Source organism: Contarinia nasturtii, unplaced genomic scaffold (genome assembly GCF_009176525.2).
Source record: "Contarinia nasturtii isolate CC-2019 unplaced genomic scaffold, AAFC_CNas_1.1 Cnas_scaffold_493, whole genome shotgun sequence".
Taxonomy (NCBI): Eukaryota; Metazoa; Arthropoda; class Insecta; order Diptera; family Cecidomyiidae; genus Contarinia; species Contarinia nasturtii.
The window spans coordinates 439,554-454,165 of NW_022197846.1; the positions used below are offsets into that span (position 1 = coordinate 439,554).

General features: G+C 32.0%; 3 protein-coding genes across 3 annotated transcripts in view; 2 read left to right on the forward strand and 1 right to left on the reverse strand.

Moving 5' to 3' along the window:
* LOC116339306 (UDP-N-acetylglucosamine--peptide N-acetylglucosaminyltransferase 110 kDa subunit) overlaps positions 1-4,127 on the reverse strand; it is a 38,256-nt gene extending 34,129 nt beyond the window's left edge. The window contains exons 1-4 of the mRNA XM_031765107.1: positions 3,394-4,127; positions 2,296-2,506; positions 1,705-1,888; positions 1,560-1,628 (exon numbers count right to left, since the gene is read on the reverse strand). Of these exons, the coding sequence (XP_031620967.1) occupies positions 1,560-1,628; positions 1,705-1,888; positions 2,296-2,506; positions 3,394-3,502 (573 nt within the window). The 5' untranslated portion in view covers positions 3,503-4,127. The remainder of the gene's footprint in view (positions 1-1,559; positions 1,629-1,704; positions 1,889-2,295; positions 2,507-3,393) is intronic.
* A 781-nt stretch (positions 4,128-4,908) lies between these two features.
* LOC116339233 (nucleoside diphosphate kinase) lies at positions 4,909-6,107 on the forward strand. The gene is made up of 3 exons (XM_031764990.1): positions 4,909-5,179; positions 5,447-5,624; positions 5,703-6,107. The coding sequence occupies exons 1-3, from the start codon at positions 5,006-5,008 to the stop codon at positions 5,858-5,860; spliced, it is 510 nt and encodes a 169-aa protein (XP_031620850.1). The 5' UTR covers positions 4,909-5,005; the 3' UTR covers positions 5,861-6,107.
* Positions 6,108-9,617: 3,510 nt separating this feature from the next.
* On the forward strand, positions 9,618-13,579 carry LOC116339239 (protein lin-54 homolog). The gene is made up of 5 exons (XM_031765005.1): positions 9,618-9,752; positions 10,735-12,231; positions 12,311-12,494; positions 12,568-12,713; positions 12,793-13,579. The coding sequence occupies exons 2-5, from the start codon at positions 10,848-10,850 to the stop codon at positions 13,116-13,118; spliced, it is 2,040 nt and encodes a 679-aa protein (XP_031620865.1). The 5' UTR covers positions 9,618-9,752; positions 10,735-10,847; the 3' UTR covers positions 13,119-13,579.
* The last annotated feature ends 1,033 nt before the right edge of the window (positions 13,580-14,612 follow it).

Below are 14,612 nucleotides of genomic sequence, written 5' to 3' on the forward strand. Positions count from 1 at the left end.
TTACTTTTTTTTGCATTTATCAAATGTGTAAAAGTTGTTCAATGTGGCGCCACTTTTGCAACTCATATACGTTTTTAAATTTGTTTCATTTCGAATTATGTGTATTTTGTTTTATAAAAAGAAAGATCAGTCATTTAATAATTTTTTTTCTATCCCTATTAAATGTATGTGTCGAGTGTGATCCACTGAAATCATTTTATTTAAAGAATAATATTAAATTTGATAAGTGAGAGAGGATAAAATATATATTTTTTTTGCTGAAAAAAGATATCAATTTTTTTCGATAAAAAAACGTGAAAAATAAATTGCAATATCGATCTACAGTCATTCAAACTTCAGCATAAGGTCTGATACATAAATTGTATATGCAAGTATATTGTGAAATAGAGTGCATGTCTTGTATTTTTTTCGGTATCAGATCTTATGTGCAACTCAAGCACATCGAATATGTCTGTCAAAACTCGAACTGTGTACGGCGGCAAAATCATCAATTTAATTCTTTGGTTTTTTTCAACAATTAATTTCTTGCAATTCAGTCATTTTGGTTAATATTATTTGTTTGATTGTAATGACATTGAAGATTTGTCCATCGTAGCCAATATTTCCAATTCGATAGGCATTAATTTTTGTTTTCCACGAAATCGTTCGGGACCGAATTCATCTCTTAATATTTGTTTAATGAACGAAAAATGCAATGAGGTCCCTGCGCATAAACATCCCTAAGCCAACATTTCAAGTGATGAAAAAGACATAAATGAATTGGATGCACATTTTGTGATTTCATCCAAGTATCATCATCATCTTTTTCTTTATTCCACCGAACATTTTGTGTCATTGATGTGAAGAAAAGTAATTAATAACGCCAACGTTCATTGATATTTACGCAAAAAAATCTAATTGCAAAACTACGCACAATAAATTTAACCAGTATAAATCAATTTGAAAGAATATACCAATATATAACTCTTTAACCTTTTTATCTTGAATTACAAATGTTCGAACATTTTCAACAAAACCCAATAGACAAACGATATATGTATTTCAAATAAGATTCAATTGGTTAAACGAGTGAAATCCCTGCGCATCAGTGTTAAACAACAACAAAATCTTGTTAAATTACGCATATTGACATTTGATTGAATGAAAATAGCAAAAAATCATATGAGCAACTAACATCGACTTCGTTTTATGTTTCAAACAAAAATTATCGCCGGATGATTTTATTTGTTGTTGTTGTTTTTTTGTAGAATGTGGACATTGACGAGAGTTGATCCAACAGACACATTCGACAGTTCAACAATCATGCACCACAAAGCAATTGTCGAATCAATTAAAATGGTCATAATCACACTGTGACTTGAAAGTCCGTAATCTAAAAATGATGTTTTTTTTTTCTCGCAACAAGAATTAAAACGATTGACCTCATTGCAATTGATATGAAGCAATCACAGGCCTGACTGATTGAATTCATTCGACAATATGTTCGCTATATTTTTGGTTTAATTTTTTGTTGTTTTATAAAATTCAATATAATTTCGAATGTCTTTTGATGTTCATACCTTTGCCTCGTCCAATCTACCTAATGCTTTTAGTAAATTTCCCAGATCACTGCGAACGCAATATAAATCCTGACACAATGAAAAACAAGAGAAATGTCGATTATTGACGGGCTTGTATTGTTGATGAAAAATCGTTTATTCTTACCGGATTGTACTGCAGGGCAGTAACATATGCTTGTACGGCCTGTTCCATGTCTCGGGCTGCAACTAATGCAGCAGCCAAATTAATGTAGCCATCGATAAAATCCGGCTTTAGACGAACGGCATGTCTATAATTTTCCAATGCTTCTTGTAATTGTCCACGTTCTTTGTACACATTGCCCAAATTGCTGAATTTCCACAAATAAAAACAGTACATACAATTAGCATGCATTCAATTTTAAATCAAAACGATTTCAACCAAGAAATATATTTCAATTGTAAATAAATGCCGAAATTTAATCCGAATGATGGTAGTAATAGAATTTAATTATTTTTCTCTGTTGTTTAATTTACAAAACAAAAGGGAAACCTTTCGAATGTGATATGATTATAATTTTATTCACATTTCACATTGGTAAAGTTTCCGCTCTGTGTGTCAATTTTGTGATATAATTTTTGGATTTTCGCATATAATTTTGATTGTGAATATCTTTGATCGATGTTGCGTCTGTTTTTCTTGCCAAAATGTAATCAATCGTAATGCTTGAATGTGGGAATGAAATATGAATGGGCACCAAGATTCTGCAAGATTTACCTATACGCTTCTGCCAGAAGTGGATTTTGTTTGATAGCCAATGTTGAAAAATGTGCGGATTTGTCAAATCGTCGACACTGGAAGTGAATTGATGACAGAAGCAATAAAACACCAGTGTTGCTGCTATCTTGTCGCCATAGTTGCATACAATGTCGTTCAGCATTTTCGTAGTCCACTGCTTGGTATTCTCGATGGGCGAGTTCCAGTAGGCCTAGATTTAGAATAAAAAAATATTTCATTATTTTCCACTTTTTTTTGATATTTATATTAAATGTTAATCGCATTTTCTTTGTATCGTCCATTTGAATCACACAATCATTTCGAATTACGTACATACAAACACATTTTGTTTATCAATAAAAGAAATTTTCCACTCATTTATTTCGTGTACGAAATGAAACCAATTCAAGACGATTAAATATCACACACGATGTTACAAAAACATTGAAGAGTTTTTCTAGATGGCCTTGACATTCATCTATTCATTCTATGTGTTTTGAGCGAATTTTTGTTATGTGTCCGTACATCAGACGAAAAAAAAAAGAGAATAACATGTCAATAGAATAATCTGACATATTGTACCCAAATCATATATGAAGAACAATAATGGAATCGAGACACTCAGCAGGCTTCATATAGGAAATTCCATTTTATTTTATGCAAAGGATTTTGTCAATGCGTATATTAAAATAAAACACGTGAAGGTATGAATTTTGTTGACAATATACGAAACGATGGAGAGAAATGACGTAACAAATGTCGTACAAATAAAATGCCGACTTAAAACATACGTCTAATATGATATTTAAAAGAAGTGAAACATTGGAAAATTTCCATTGTTGTTTAAAGCGTAAACCAGATTCTGCGATTAGTATACTTTTAGGTAGAACCTCATATGTATTGAAATGAATAATATTTTCGAACAAATTATGTGATTCACGGGATTACTTGGATAGTTATCATAATCAAATCGTTAAGATCATTCTTTTTACTGTAGAAAATGTTTTAGTAATTAATAATTATTTTCGATGCATATGATAAATTAGATAATAATTAGTACTGTTTTGAAATTTATAAAATATTCATCATTAAACTTACCAACTGGTGTAATTTGTTGAATGCCATCAGTCATTTTGATAACAATGCTGGCTGGTTGTTGTAAAATTTGTTGATCTGTTTGCCGTATTACTGGCTGTTGTCCTTGCATGGTTTGCTATTTACTTATTTAGTCGCTAGTACCGCACTTTCTTTTTGTTGTTTCTTTTGTCTGACTTTAAGATCGAATTTAGTTATCTTTTGAACACCATACAATTATGTGTGCATTCGTGATATTAGAATAATCAAGACCAAAGAGGACAAGCTCTTGTTTTCACGTCAAAAATATTCACGTTTATGGCGTTTAAAATTCAGTACCTCGACTTATCCAGCCAACTAACTCCAGTTAAACACGCTTTCAGTTTGCACTTTGTTTTTTTTTTGTAGTTTGTCTCTTTGACTGACTTATTAATTTTATCGCATAAATTAATTCACATCGAAACCAAATCGAAATTTCATTCACGCGAATGGTTTTACACAGTAAATTGAATTGTAACTCGTCAATTTTAGTAATTGTAATGATGAACGTGTTAGCATTTATTTTGAGCTTGTGTGCAATTTTTTTTCCTTCAATGCCAAACGAAGACGGTAAACTTTTTTCTACTCTCTCTTTCTCTCTCTATCTCTATTTTATACGAATTTTCTTGTGTTGTTTTACATACATTGCCTCTTAGACTTCCTAGCTCTGTCTCTCTATTCACTAATATAGCCACTGTGTTTGCATGTATGAGTTTGATTTGTTTATGTGTTTGTTTTTTTGCTCGCTTACCTGCAGTAACGTAATAACGCTTGACAGTAATATGAATATATAAATTTCTATGTCTTTTTCAAGAATACCGAATATTTGGGATAAAAAATGAACTTTTTCGCATTGCTACATTTTTTATTATAAATCAATAAATTTTTACAATGAATATGATTTCCAAAATATCTCAATAAAACTTAAAAATGTCATCAATCATACGTAATTTCGATTCATACACGATTCCTTCATTACGTTTTTCCTTTCGTTTCTGTTGTACAATTTGGATTTACATGTGTATGTGTTTACTCAATTTATGAGAGGGTATGTGTTTACTTTGTCAGCGTATGTGAAATTTTTTGGTAATTTTCCTACACGCCAATTTGCGCCGGATATTCAGAACAGACGAAACTTCAAGATGGCCGCCAAAATCCATCACATTTGACATTTTCGGTTATTTGGCGCCAATTTCGAATAAATCTTCAAACATTCAATGATATTCTAGTTAATCAGTGTATGACATTTGAAATAAAATATTTCAATGTGATAGAGTGATTACAAAAAAAATTGTCATTTATTTAATACTTTGAATCAATGTCAATGAAAAACATCTCACAATTTATAAGATTCATTAGATTTTTAAAGTATGTAATTTTTGGAACGAACACCACTAGCGCCACACATTAATTGAATACTGTTTAGTTGTACTCTATTACCTCTCTGGCTGTTTCTTATATAACAGTGAACGCATACATACCGGCGGTATACATACACGTAACAATATTCGATAAATTGCGCATAGCACACAGTCAGAGAGGCTTTGAGCGAAATTCAATTTTATTTCGACATCATTCCAAGTTGAGCGATCGTTAGATGATCTGTACTTTATTGGCATTTCTCTCGTATATAGCAAAAATAATGGCCGGCAATCAAGAACGTACTTTTATCATGGTTAAACCAGACGGTGTCCAACGCGGACTCGTTGGAGAAATCATCAAGCGTTTCGAAGCTAAAGGCTTCAAATTGGTCGCATTGAAATTCGTTTGGGTAAGTTTTTATTCTCCATTTTCTTTTGTTAATTCCATTATGCCATTATGATATGAGTAAGAGATATGCCACATGGCATTTTATCTTTATTATGTTTTTATCAATAAAGCCATTTTATATATCTTAAATGAAATGTTCAAAAGCATTATTAAAAAGTGTGCAAAAAAAACGTGATTTTAAAAGGAAACAATTTTCACTTGTTAATCCGAAACAAAGATGATGAACCCAATTCTAACCCAACTTTTCGCCTTTTTTTGTTTTGTTTAGCCAACACAAGAATTATTGGAACAGCACTATGCTGACCTTTCCAGCCGTCCATTCTTCCCAGGATTGGTTAAATACATGAGCTCTGGCCCAGTCGTCCCAATGGTTTGGGAAGGTTTGAATGTTGTCAAGACGGGTCGTCAAATGTTGGGAGCAACCAACCCAGCTGATTCATTACCAGGTAATTCATACATTTTATTATTAATATCAATTTATTGGAATTTGAATGGAACATTAATTAATAACATGAAATTGACAGGTACCATTCGTGGTGATTTGTGCATTCAAGTTGGCCGAAACATCATTCACGGTTCAGACGCCGTTGAATCAGCCAACAAAGAAATCGCTTTGTGGTTCCCAAATGAAAAAGACGTCGTTTCATGGACACCAGCTAACAAAGACTGGATTTACGAATAAATTCCACATCAAAAACAAACATTTCTAACATTCATCGATTGATTCCTGTGAGCTTTGCGAGAAACTAACGGAATAAAAAGCAACATTTTGAGAAAATTTGATATTTTCAAGATGAAAGTGGATTTAATTTCAATTGTAATATTTTTGATTTGATTTCAATTGTAAAATGAATTCAACATTTTGTTTCCTTTTTTGAAAAATGCTCTGATAAAGTACTAAAATAAACAGCTCATTGAGACAAAACTTATTTGAAAAACAAAACAAGAATTTCTTTTTATTTCAAATAACAGCATTTTTGTAATCTAATTCCAATTCACTTTTGACCTTATGTCGATCGATCGAAAGTCATGCGAATGCTGAACAACAGTTAAATAATGCGATGACGCTAAAGTAGAAAAAAGCAAAGAGACCGATGCAATATTTGTAACATAAAGACAAACAATTAGCTATTACGCCAAACCAATCGAATGTCATAATTTACTCTACTCTATTTGTCTTTGCTGCAATTATTTCTACATTAATATTGTGTCGTTTCTGACTGAGAAAGGATAATCAATCAAACAAAATCTATTTTGGTTTCTCATTCGAATGTTCTTTGTTTTTGTCGATTTTGGAAATAACCTCAAATAATCGTATTCAAGCAAACAACAAAACAAAAGAAAGAACCGCTTATTTCCAACCATAATTTTGAACTTCTCAATGTTAAATATAGTATTTTGAAAACGATCAAAATGTAAATGTATTTTAAAATCTCGAAAATAGCGTAATATAGATAGAAGTTTCATTAACACAATAAAATCTATTGTGGTTTATTGCCGGTATTTACAGAAATTCAAAATAAAAGATGTTATTGTTGTTTCAGAAGACATATAAACTACACTTTCAATAAGCTTGCAACTCGATTGACAAATGTTTCAAACTCAGAAAAATTAGATAAATGAATAGGAAGACTACATGATTGAGAAAAGAGATCCAATTGAATTATTAAACAGAGGTGACACTGAAAATCGTCCAATAGAGGATGCTGTTCGTGAAATGCACTTAAACTGTCAACTGTCAAAGCATGCGATATTTATAACAACAAGAAGCTATTTTACAGTTGTTGTTTTGATACTTTATTAACGTTGCCATCGATTGACAGTATAAAAAGACAGTAAATTCAAAATGAATAGCTGCCAAACTAACACAGTAGATGAAGAATTTCAAAAATAATACACAGAGAATTTGTCTGCTATGAAAATACATATCATTTTGTGTTTTTTTCTCAATTAAAAAGTGACCTAAACTAAATGAACTAATTTATAATTTGATCCAGTTCAATTTTAGAAAAAAAAATAAAACTCTTTGTAAAACAATGATATTTTGTGCATATTTTATATTGAGTATCTGAATGAGAGATAAAAAAATGGACGAAGAAGACTTTTGGGCGAAGTAATTGTGGTAATTCGTAGTCAAGTCTTGAATACAGAGATTCCCTGGTAAACAGCTTTTGATGGGCCGCCCATCATGGGCGCATTGAAATGTGCGGGAAATATGTTCGGCAAACTACGGACGTCACTTTTGTCACCCAAAACTACTGTGAACTTTTTGAGTAAAACATCTTAAAATTCGTAAAAAGATATACTTTGTTGACACATTTTTCGACAGATATGACAATCATAGACGAACTGCTTCATTTGGAGGCGCATTCATTGAAAGCATTTGAAAAGGGCCAACAAGTGTTCTATTATTTCAATTTGGGGTCTAGAAACGGGCCAACCATTGGGCAGAGTTAATTTGGTTACCGGCTATCTAATAATTAATTGCGTACGACATTGCATTTTCACGTGTCGGTGGTGCACGTGTTTGCATCGGTTGATTCCGATGATTTAGTGCGAATATTTGATTTACGCCTTGGAACATTCAACAATTATTTATGAAGATGATCTTCTGTGTGGAACCGCCTGAGTACGACAGTGTCATTTGGGATTATCTGTGGTAAAACAGCTTTACCAGGAATTTATACCAGAGCTGCTTATGAAGTAGAAAGATCTGGGTTATTTGACTCGTCAGGGTTCTCAAAAGTGGATTTTAAATCAAAATAAAAAATTAAATCAATTGATTTGATTTGAATGGTCGTGCACATCTTAAATAAAATCAAACGATCTATTTGATTTGAACAATGCATATCAAATCAATTGATTTCACTTTTTATATTTAATCGGAAAAAAATATTCAAATCAAAAGTCACTTTTTCTCCAAGGGGGGGAGTATTGGTTTCAAAAATCAGAAAAATTGCTGTATCAAATTTTTACGAAACGTGATTGGTAAAGCCAAGAGAACGGTAGAGGATCGTGAATTTGAAATGAATATGTTAACATTTTCAACTACTTACCTGCTGAAATGTTCCAAAAAAATACAATAAAATCAAAGATACGGCCTTTTTTAAGGAACTACATATTTGCATGGAACCGAACAACAAAATAAGATTTATAAAAAATAAAGTATAGTATTTTTCGGTATAATTTTGCAGCTTTTTATTTCGCTCCTTATTTGAGTTTTAATTTAAGAATATAAATAAAAAAAATATAGAAATAAAAGTGTTTCCTTTTTCAGCATCCAAAGGTATTTTTTATTTGACATCACATAACGGTTGGGAATAAATTTCGAAAATCCCAATGAATTTTTGATATCGTGAAATAAAGAAAATTTTCGATTATTCGGATATAGCAGTCAATATCTGAGGTCAATGTGCATTCTTTATAAAAACAAAACGAATGTTCGGGGTACAAAGGCTAACCCCAATTTAGAAAACTCTGTTGCAAAAAAACAAGCTTCCTAATACAATATTGAAAAATCTTCCAACAACAGTAAACGTAAATTTGCGGATCCTTGATCAACGGGACAAACACGAAAGTTCAACGTACAACGAAAAATTTACAATACTTCGAAAAAACCTTTGCGGTGATAAGGCATACATAAATCCTTTTCAATGATCAAGCCCATAAGAGGACAGAGCTAACAAACTATATGGAGATTCTATAATCGGTAACGGTTATCGAATAAAATAATGAAATACATAATTTCGAAACGGTCTCTCTGATGCCAAAATTATGCATATGATCTGAAAGAAGAATAAAACGCTTGACATGAAGACAAAACAGCAGTGGACCAATCCAATAGTTCAATAGATTCGTGCCGGTGGTAATACAACAGTTCCCAGAAGTTTATACCAGAGTTGCTTATTATTTAGACTGGATCGAACCGATCATATGGCCAAATTAATTTTAATACCAGAAGTAGCAGGTATTGAAGTAGTAAAAACTTGATTTTTTGGACAAAACGAAAATCCAAAATAAGAGACGATAAAAAAACTATAAAATTGTTACCATTTCCTTCACGTATAGATGGCGATACAAAGATTATGCACAATTTTAATGTAAAATTGTGTTCTGTTGAATATGTGTAAAATATGCACCATCTATATGTGATTTTTTTAAAATAATTTTATCGCTTCGTTTTTTCTTTGCTAATTTTTTTTAATTAGGTATAAAATTAAAGTTGATGTAATGAGTTAGCCTCATTTTTCAAAATCAAAATCATCTGAGGTGCTGAATAAGAGTACCAGCGAATGAAATGAAACAGTTTCAGCGCTGAAAAAGTGTAAGCGATTGGCAAATGTACGCAAGCGAATGATACATACGCAGATATTAACACATACACACATATATACATGCATGTATACAAGCGCGAGCGAAACGTTAATGTGAAAGCATTATGAATTATTCCAATAGGTTCAAAATATATATCAGTATTGAATTTGTTTGGCTTTTGTATTTTTCAGCAATTCGGTTTATCGTTTTTTTTTTTGCGTCTATCGCAAATCGAGTAGACAGTGAGGAAAAATTTGATTGTAAGTGGTAAATATGCATAATAAAAATAATTTAGCTGGATTCATTTTGGTGAACGAATATTAAACATCAACGACAAACGAGCAAGCTATCCATAGCACATTCAATTTGAATCATGGCTGAAACATCGAAAATGAATTCAAAATAGTGGTTTTAAATTGGATTTTAGGATTGAAACAATTATTTTTGGTCGTAGAAATTATTTTAGTTGCACAACGTGGATACGAGAAAAGTGATTTAAAATATATTTGGACTTAATATATGTAATTTTTTGGCATAAGCCATTTCAAAATTTTGAATATTTGAATTTGATATGTCGACAAATGGCTGGTATGCTGCTTGCTGTTGATAAAAATGATATTTGTTTTGAAGTCGTTTTACTATTTCTGGTTTATTCATTTCGATTTGCTGGCATTCATCTGAATATTTCATGTGTGAATAGAATTTTAAGATTTAATATCAAGTACGATTGGTTGATTAGGAAAAAATTGTATTGGAAATTATTTTTTATTTTTATTTTTTTGCGTCACCAGCATTGAACTGGCATTTGACATTTTGAAGTTGGCAACACTTTTTATTATAATTTGGTGTTGTGAGCATTTCGGTGCGAGTTAAATGTTTGAAAAAACAGACAAAAAACATTATAATTATTTATACTTCGAAAATTATAAGCAATTCATATTACAAATTTTTTTTTTTTTGCGAAACGAAAAATTGAAAGAAATTTTGTTGTAGTTTTCATAAAATTTATTGTCGCTATCGCTCAGTCAGTTATTTAAAAAGTAGTATGTGTGTTTGTATGTATGGATGACATTTCTTATTACATTTCGCTCTCTTTCTATCCCTTCATTTTTCTGTTTATTTCGGAAATGTTTAAAAATTTACATTAAGTTTGTTTAATTAAATGCCAAAATAATGACATTAAAATGAGTTTAATAATTTAAATTTTAATCGAATAAACTTTTTTTTCGAATTTATCTACAGTTTATATAGCAACTTATGCAGTGGTGGTTTATTGAATAAAATAACTGATATTGAGGTGTGTAAATAAATGATTTAATTTGCTGAAGAATAAACTGCAGAAAAAAAGAGTAAAAATGAGTTCAGACGACATTGAGTTCGAAAGTGGAACTTGTGAAGAGATGCAAGACAGTAAAGACGATACAACAACAAACAAGGACGATGATCAAACTTCGTCGACATCACAACAAGCACTAAAACAATTAAATCAACTAACCAGTAAAATAACTGCTTCGAGTGTGGCATCAACATCAGCTGGACCGACAACATCCAATAATGTACAAAAGATTGAATCCAAATTGGCGCTACCGAATGCGAAAATTGTTTACATAAAAAATGCAAACACAGGGACACAGCAAACAATTCGAATCGGTACTTCATTAATCGGCGGTACTCAATCATCGGCGGTAAGTGCAAATAATTCGAACAGCAATGCAAGCACCACCTCAAGTTCGTCAATACAAAAAGTACAATTATTGCAATTGAAAAATAAAACGATTGTCTCATCCGCATCCGCGCCGACAGTATCCACAAATAAAATAATGACTGTATTAAAAAGTGGAAATGCTCCGCCAAAGTTTATTATTTCGCCTTCGGGAACCGGTGCTGCAAAACTTGGTGCAAGCGGTTCGAATACACGAACGATTACTGTATCACAAGCACAGCAAATGGGCTTTATATTGCCATCAAATAAAACAAATACCACAACAGCCAGTACAAGTAGTGCTTCAACAACAGCAAAGACTCTCATTTTGCCCGCATCATCGTCAGGATCGGCCAATATCACACTGAAAAATCAACCAACAATTTTAAACAAAGGTGTTAAACCAATACAATCATCGCAAAAATTATTAATACAATCAGCGGACAATAGTACTGATAGTAATGAGTCAAAATTGAAATCACCAGGAACGTCGAATATTGTTAAAGTGGCTGGCACCGGTCAACAAGTAAGAGTTCTTCAAGGGAAAAGTTTGCAATATATTCGCATGGTATGCGCATCGGGGAATTCCAATAGCACAACCACAACAGCAACAACAAATAAAATTGTAAACGGTCGCCAACAACAAGTAATTGTACAACGGACCGCACAGGTCACGGCCGGCGGTAAGCCGGCTTTCGTTACAAAAAAACTTGAAGTCATGCCGATTGCATCAACAACAAAAATTATCAAAAAGGAACCCACTTTGCAAGTCGTTAAACAACCACCAACTTATCTATTGAACAATGTGCAAAAGAATATTGTAACCTCATCCATTGACATAAAACCAGTCACGTCAAACCAGAGTGATTCATTTGAAATAACCGAATCAAAAGATGAACCATCGTCACCATCCAACAAAAAATTCACATCTCGCACATACAGCCTGAGCACCGACCGCAAATCCAAATCGCCTGAACCAAATCAATCGAATTTGATGTATTCAACATTGAAATTACCATCGCCGGAACCAATTGAAGGTAATATAAATTTAAATTTAATTTTAATATTTTAATCTGATCAATCAACTGAATAAATCAAATGTCAATTTTTCAAAAGGTATTCGTCGAAAACATTGCAACTGCACAAAATCACAATGCTTAAAATTGTACTGCGATTGCTTTGCAAATGGTGAATTTTGTTCGAATTGTAATTGCAAGGAATGCTTTAACACATTAGAAAAAGAGGATGAACGTCAAAAAGCCATCAAAATATGTTTAGAAAGAAATCCACATGCTTTCAAGTAAGTTAAAAATGATTTTCATTTGCTATTGATTGAGAATTATTGTCTAATTTATTTATTTTTAAATTCATAGGCCGAAAATTGGAAAAGCGCGCGATCAAAGTGATACGCTTCGTCGTCACACCAAAGGCTGTAATTGTAAGAGGTCAGGATGTTTGAAAAACTATTGTGAATGCTACGAAGCAAAAATTGTTTGTTCAGCCAACTGTAAATGTATTGGTAAGTTATGGTTCACACGAATTTTGATCGAATAATTTCTTGAATTTTATGTTAAAAATTATGCTTTCAATCCATCCAGGATGCCGAAATATTGACGACCACATGGATAATAATGATCATGATAATTCACATTATGAAATGAACCAAACGATAAAACGAACTTATGACCAACGGGACGATAAAATTAAAACCGAAGCAATTGTTCCGGCAAAAAAACCATGCAATTTCATAACACCTGATGTGATTGAGGCCACAATACAATGCATTATTGCACAAGCCGACGATTGCCTTAAAAATAATTGCGATGCTAAAACGTCAGAACGTAAAATTCTTGAAGAATTCGGACGTTGTCTGGTAGAAATCATTGAATTTTCCAAGAAAAACAATGAAAATGCTGATGACTGATGAACACACATAAAATATAAATTCAGGAACATGTTCTGTATGCAATACATCCTTTGAAAATAAGTGTCAGTCATATTGCATAGAATTTGAACTATGCATTCATTATCAAACATATTTTACATATATATTAGCATTTTGACTAAAATATTTAGATAATAATAAAAAATCAAATACATAAAGAAAATAGAGATATTTCTGAGTTGTTTAAACGGAAAAACACGCAAATTCAATGCTTTAGATTATTATTTTGAATTTAAAAACGTTTTTAGTGTTAATCGACAATCGAAGCTGGCATCTTGGAATGACTGACTGACCGATAGATAAAAATACCTTCTAATACACTTGTAATTTATTCATGAACATTTTCAATTTTAATAAAGAAAAAAAATAATGTTTTCAGTTCTTAAAGATCAGTTTGATACATATTAAGAACATAATAAAAGTAATTAGTGTATATTGTATGAAATTTTTTTTTGTATTTTGCAAACACAAAAGCGCATCTTTCATTTTTGAAATAATAATGAATATAATGTACTCGACAAGAGTATAAATTAATCAATTGTATTCGGACCAGGGTGTAAAATAAGGGTGAATCAAGCAGAAAATGTGAATCAAGACATTCGGTTTCGTGAATAAAGAATTCGTGAATCAAGAAAATTTCTTAAATTAAAAAATCAAAAAAAATTAAATTCGTGAATCGAACGAAAATGTCAAATTTGCAAAATCGTAACTTTGATTAATTTAATGAAAAGTTCAAAACCATTCAAATGGAACCGGGGGTAACTTCATTGGCATTACTTAACAGAATAATTGTATCCGTTGGAATAAAAGCGGGAATACAGAAGCGAACTTTAAACAACGCAGCTGAAATAAAGAGGCTTACGTACGCAAGCTGACTTTTCCGCATGGAACCGAAATTTTGGGAATAAACTGAAATTATGTTCTATGTATGGTTGCAGTAACTTAAATCACCGTGAAAACTTGTGAGTATTCCTCGTAGTGTCCAATCATCCCGTAAAGTCAGATTTTGAATTTCATGTCTGAGCACGAAACCATCGTGTCACCAAAATGGTTGAAAAATGATCAAAAAATGTATGGATGTGGCTACTCCATTCGGACCAAAAAAAATTAGTCTCCTAGTAGTCCCAAATCATCCTGCAAAGTCAGAATTTTGAGAAATTTCAACCAAAATTAAGGGTATCTCTCATACAAAATAAAATGTCTTACATCCGTAAGATGAACTTTTCCGCACTGTGATCCACAACACAAAACACGACGACAATGACAGCTGGGCAACGCAGCAACTTCATTATGGTTGCCACAGTTTATGTTGGTTGGCACAAATTCGTACCATTCTTGATTTAGGCGATCGAAATTTGTGCTATTTTTTAGTTTCGCTGGCAACCGCACCATGGCGCTACTGTCAACGTTGCTTTTCATCGTCGCGCTTTGCCACAACATGCATTTATTACGTTTCTTTTACCGTAAATATGA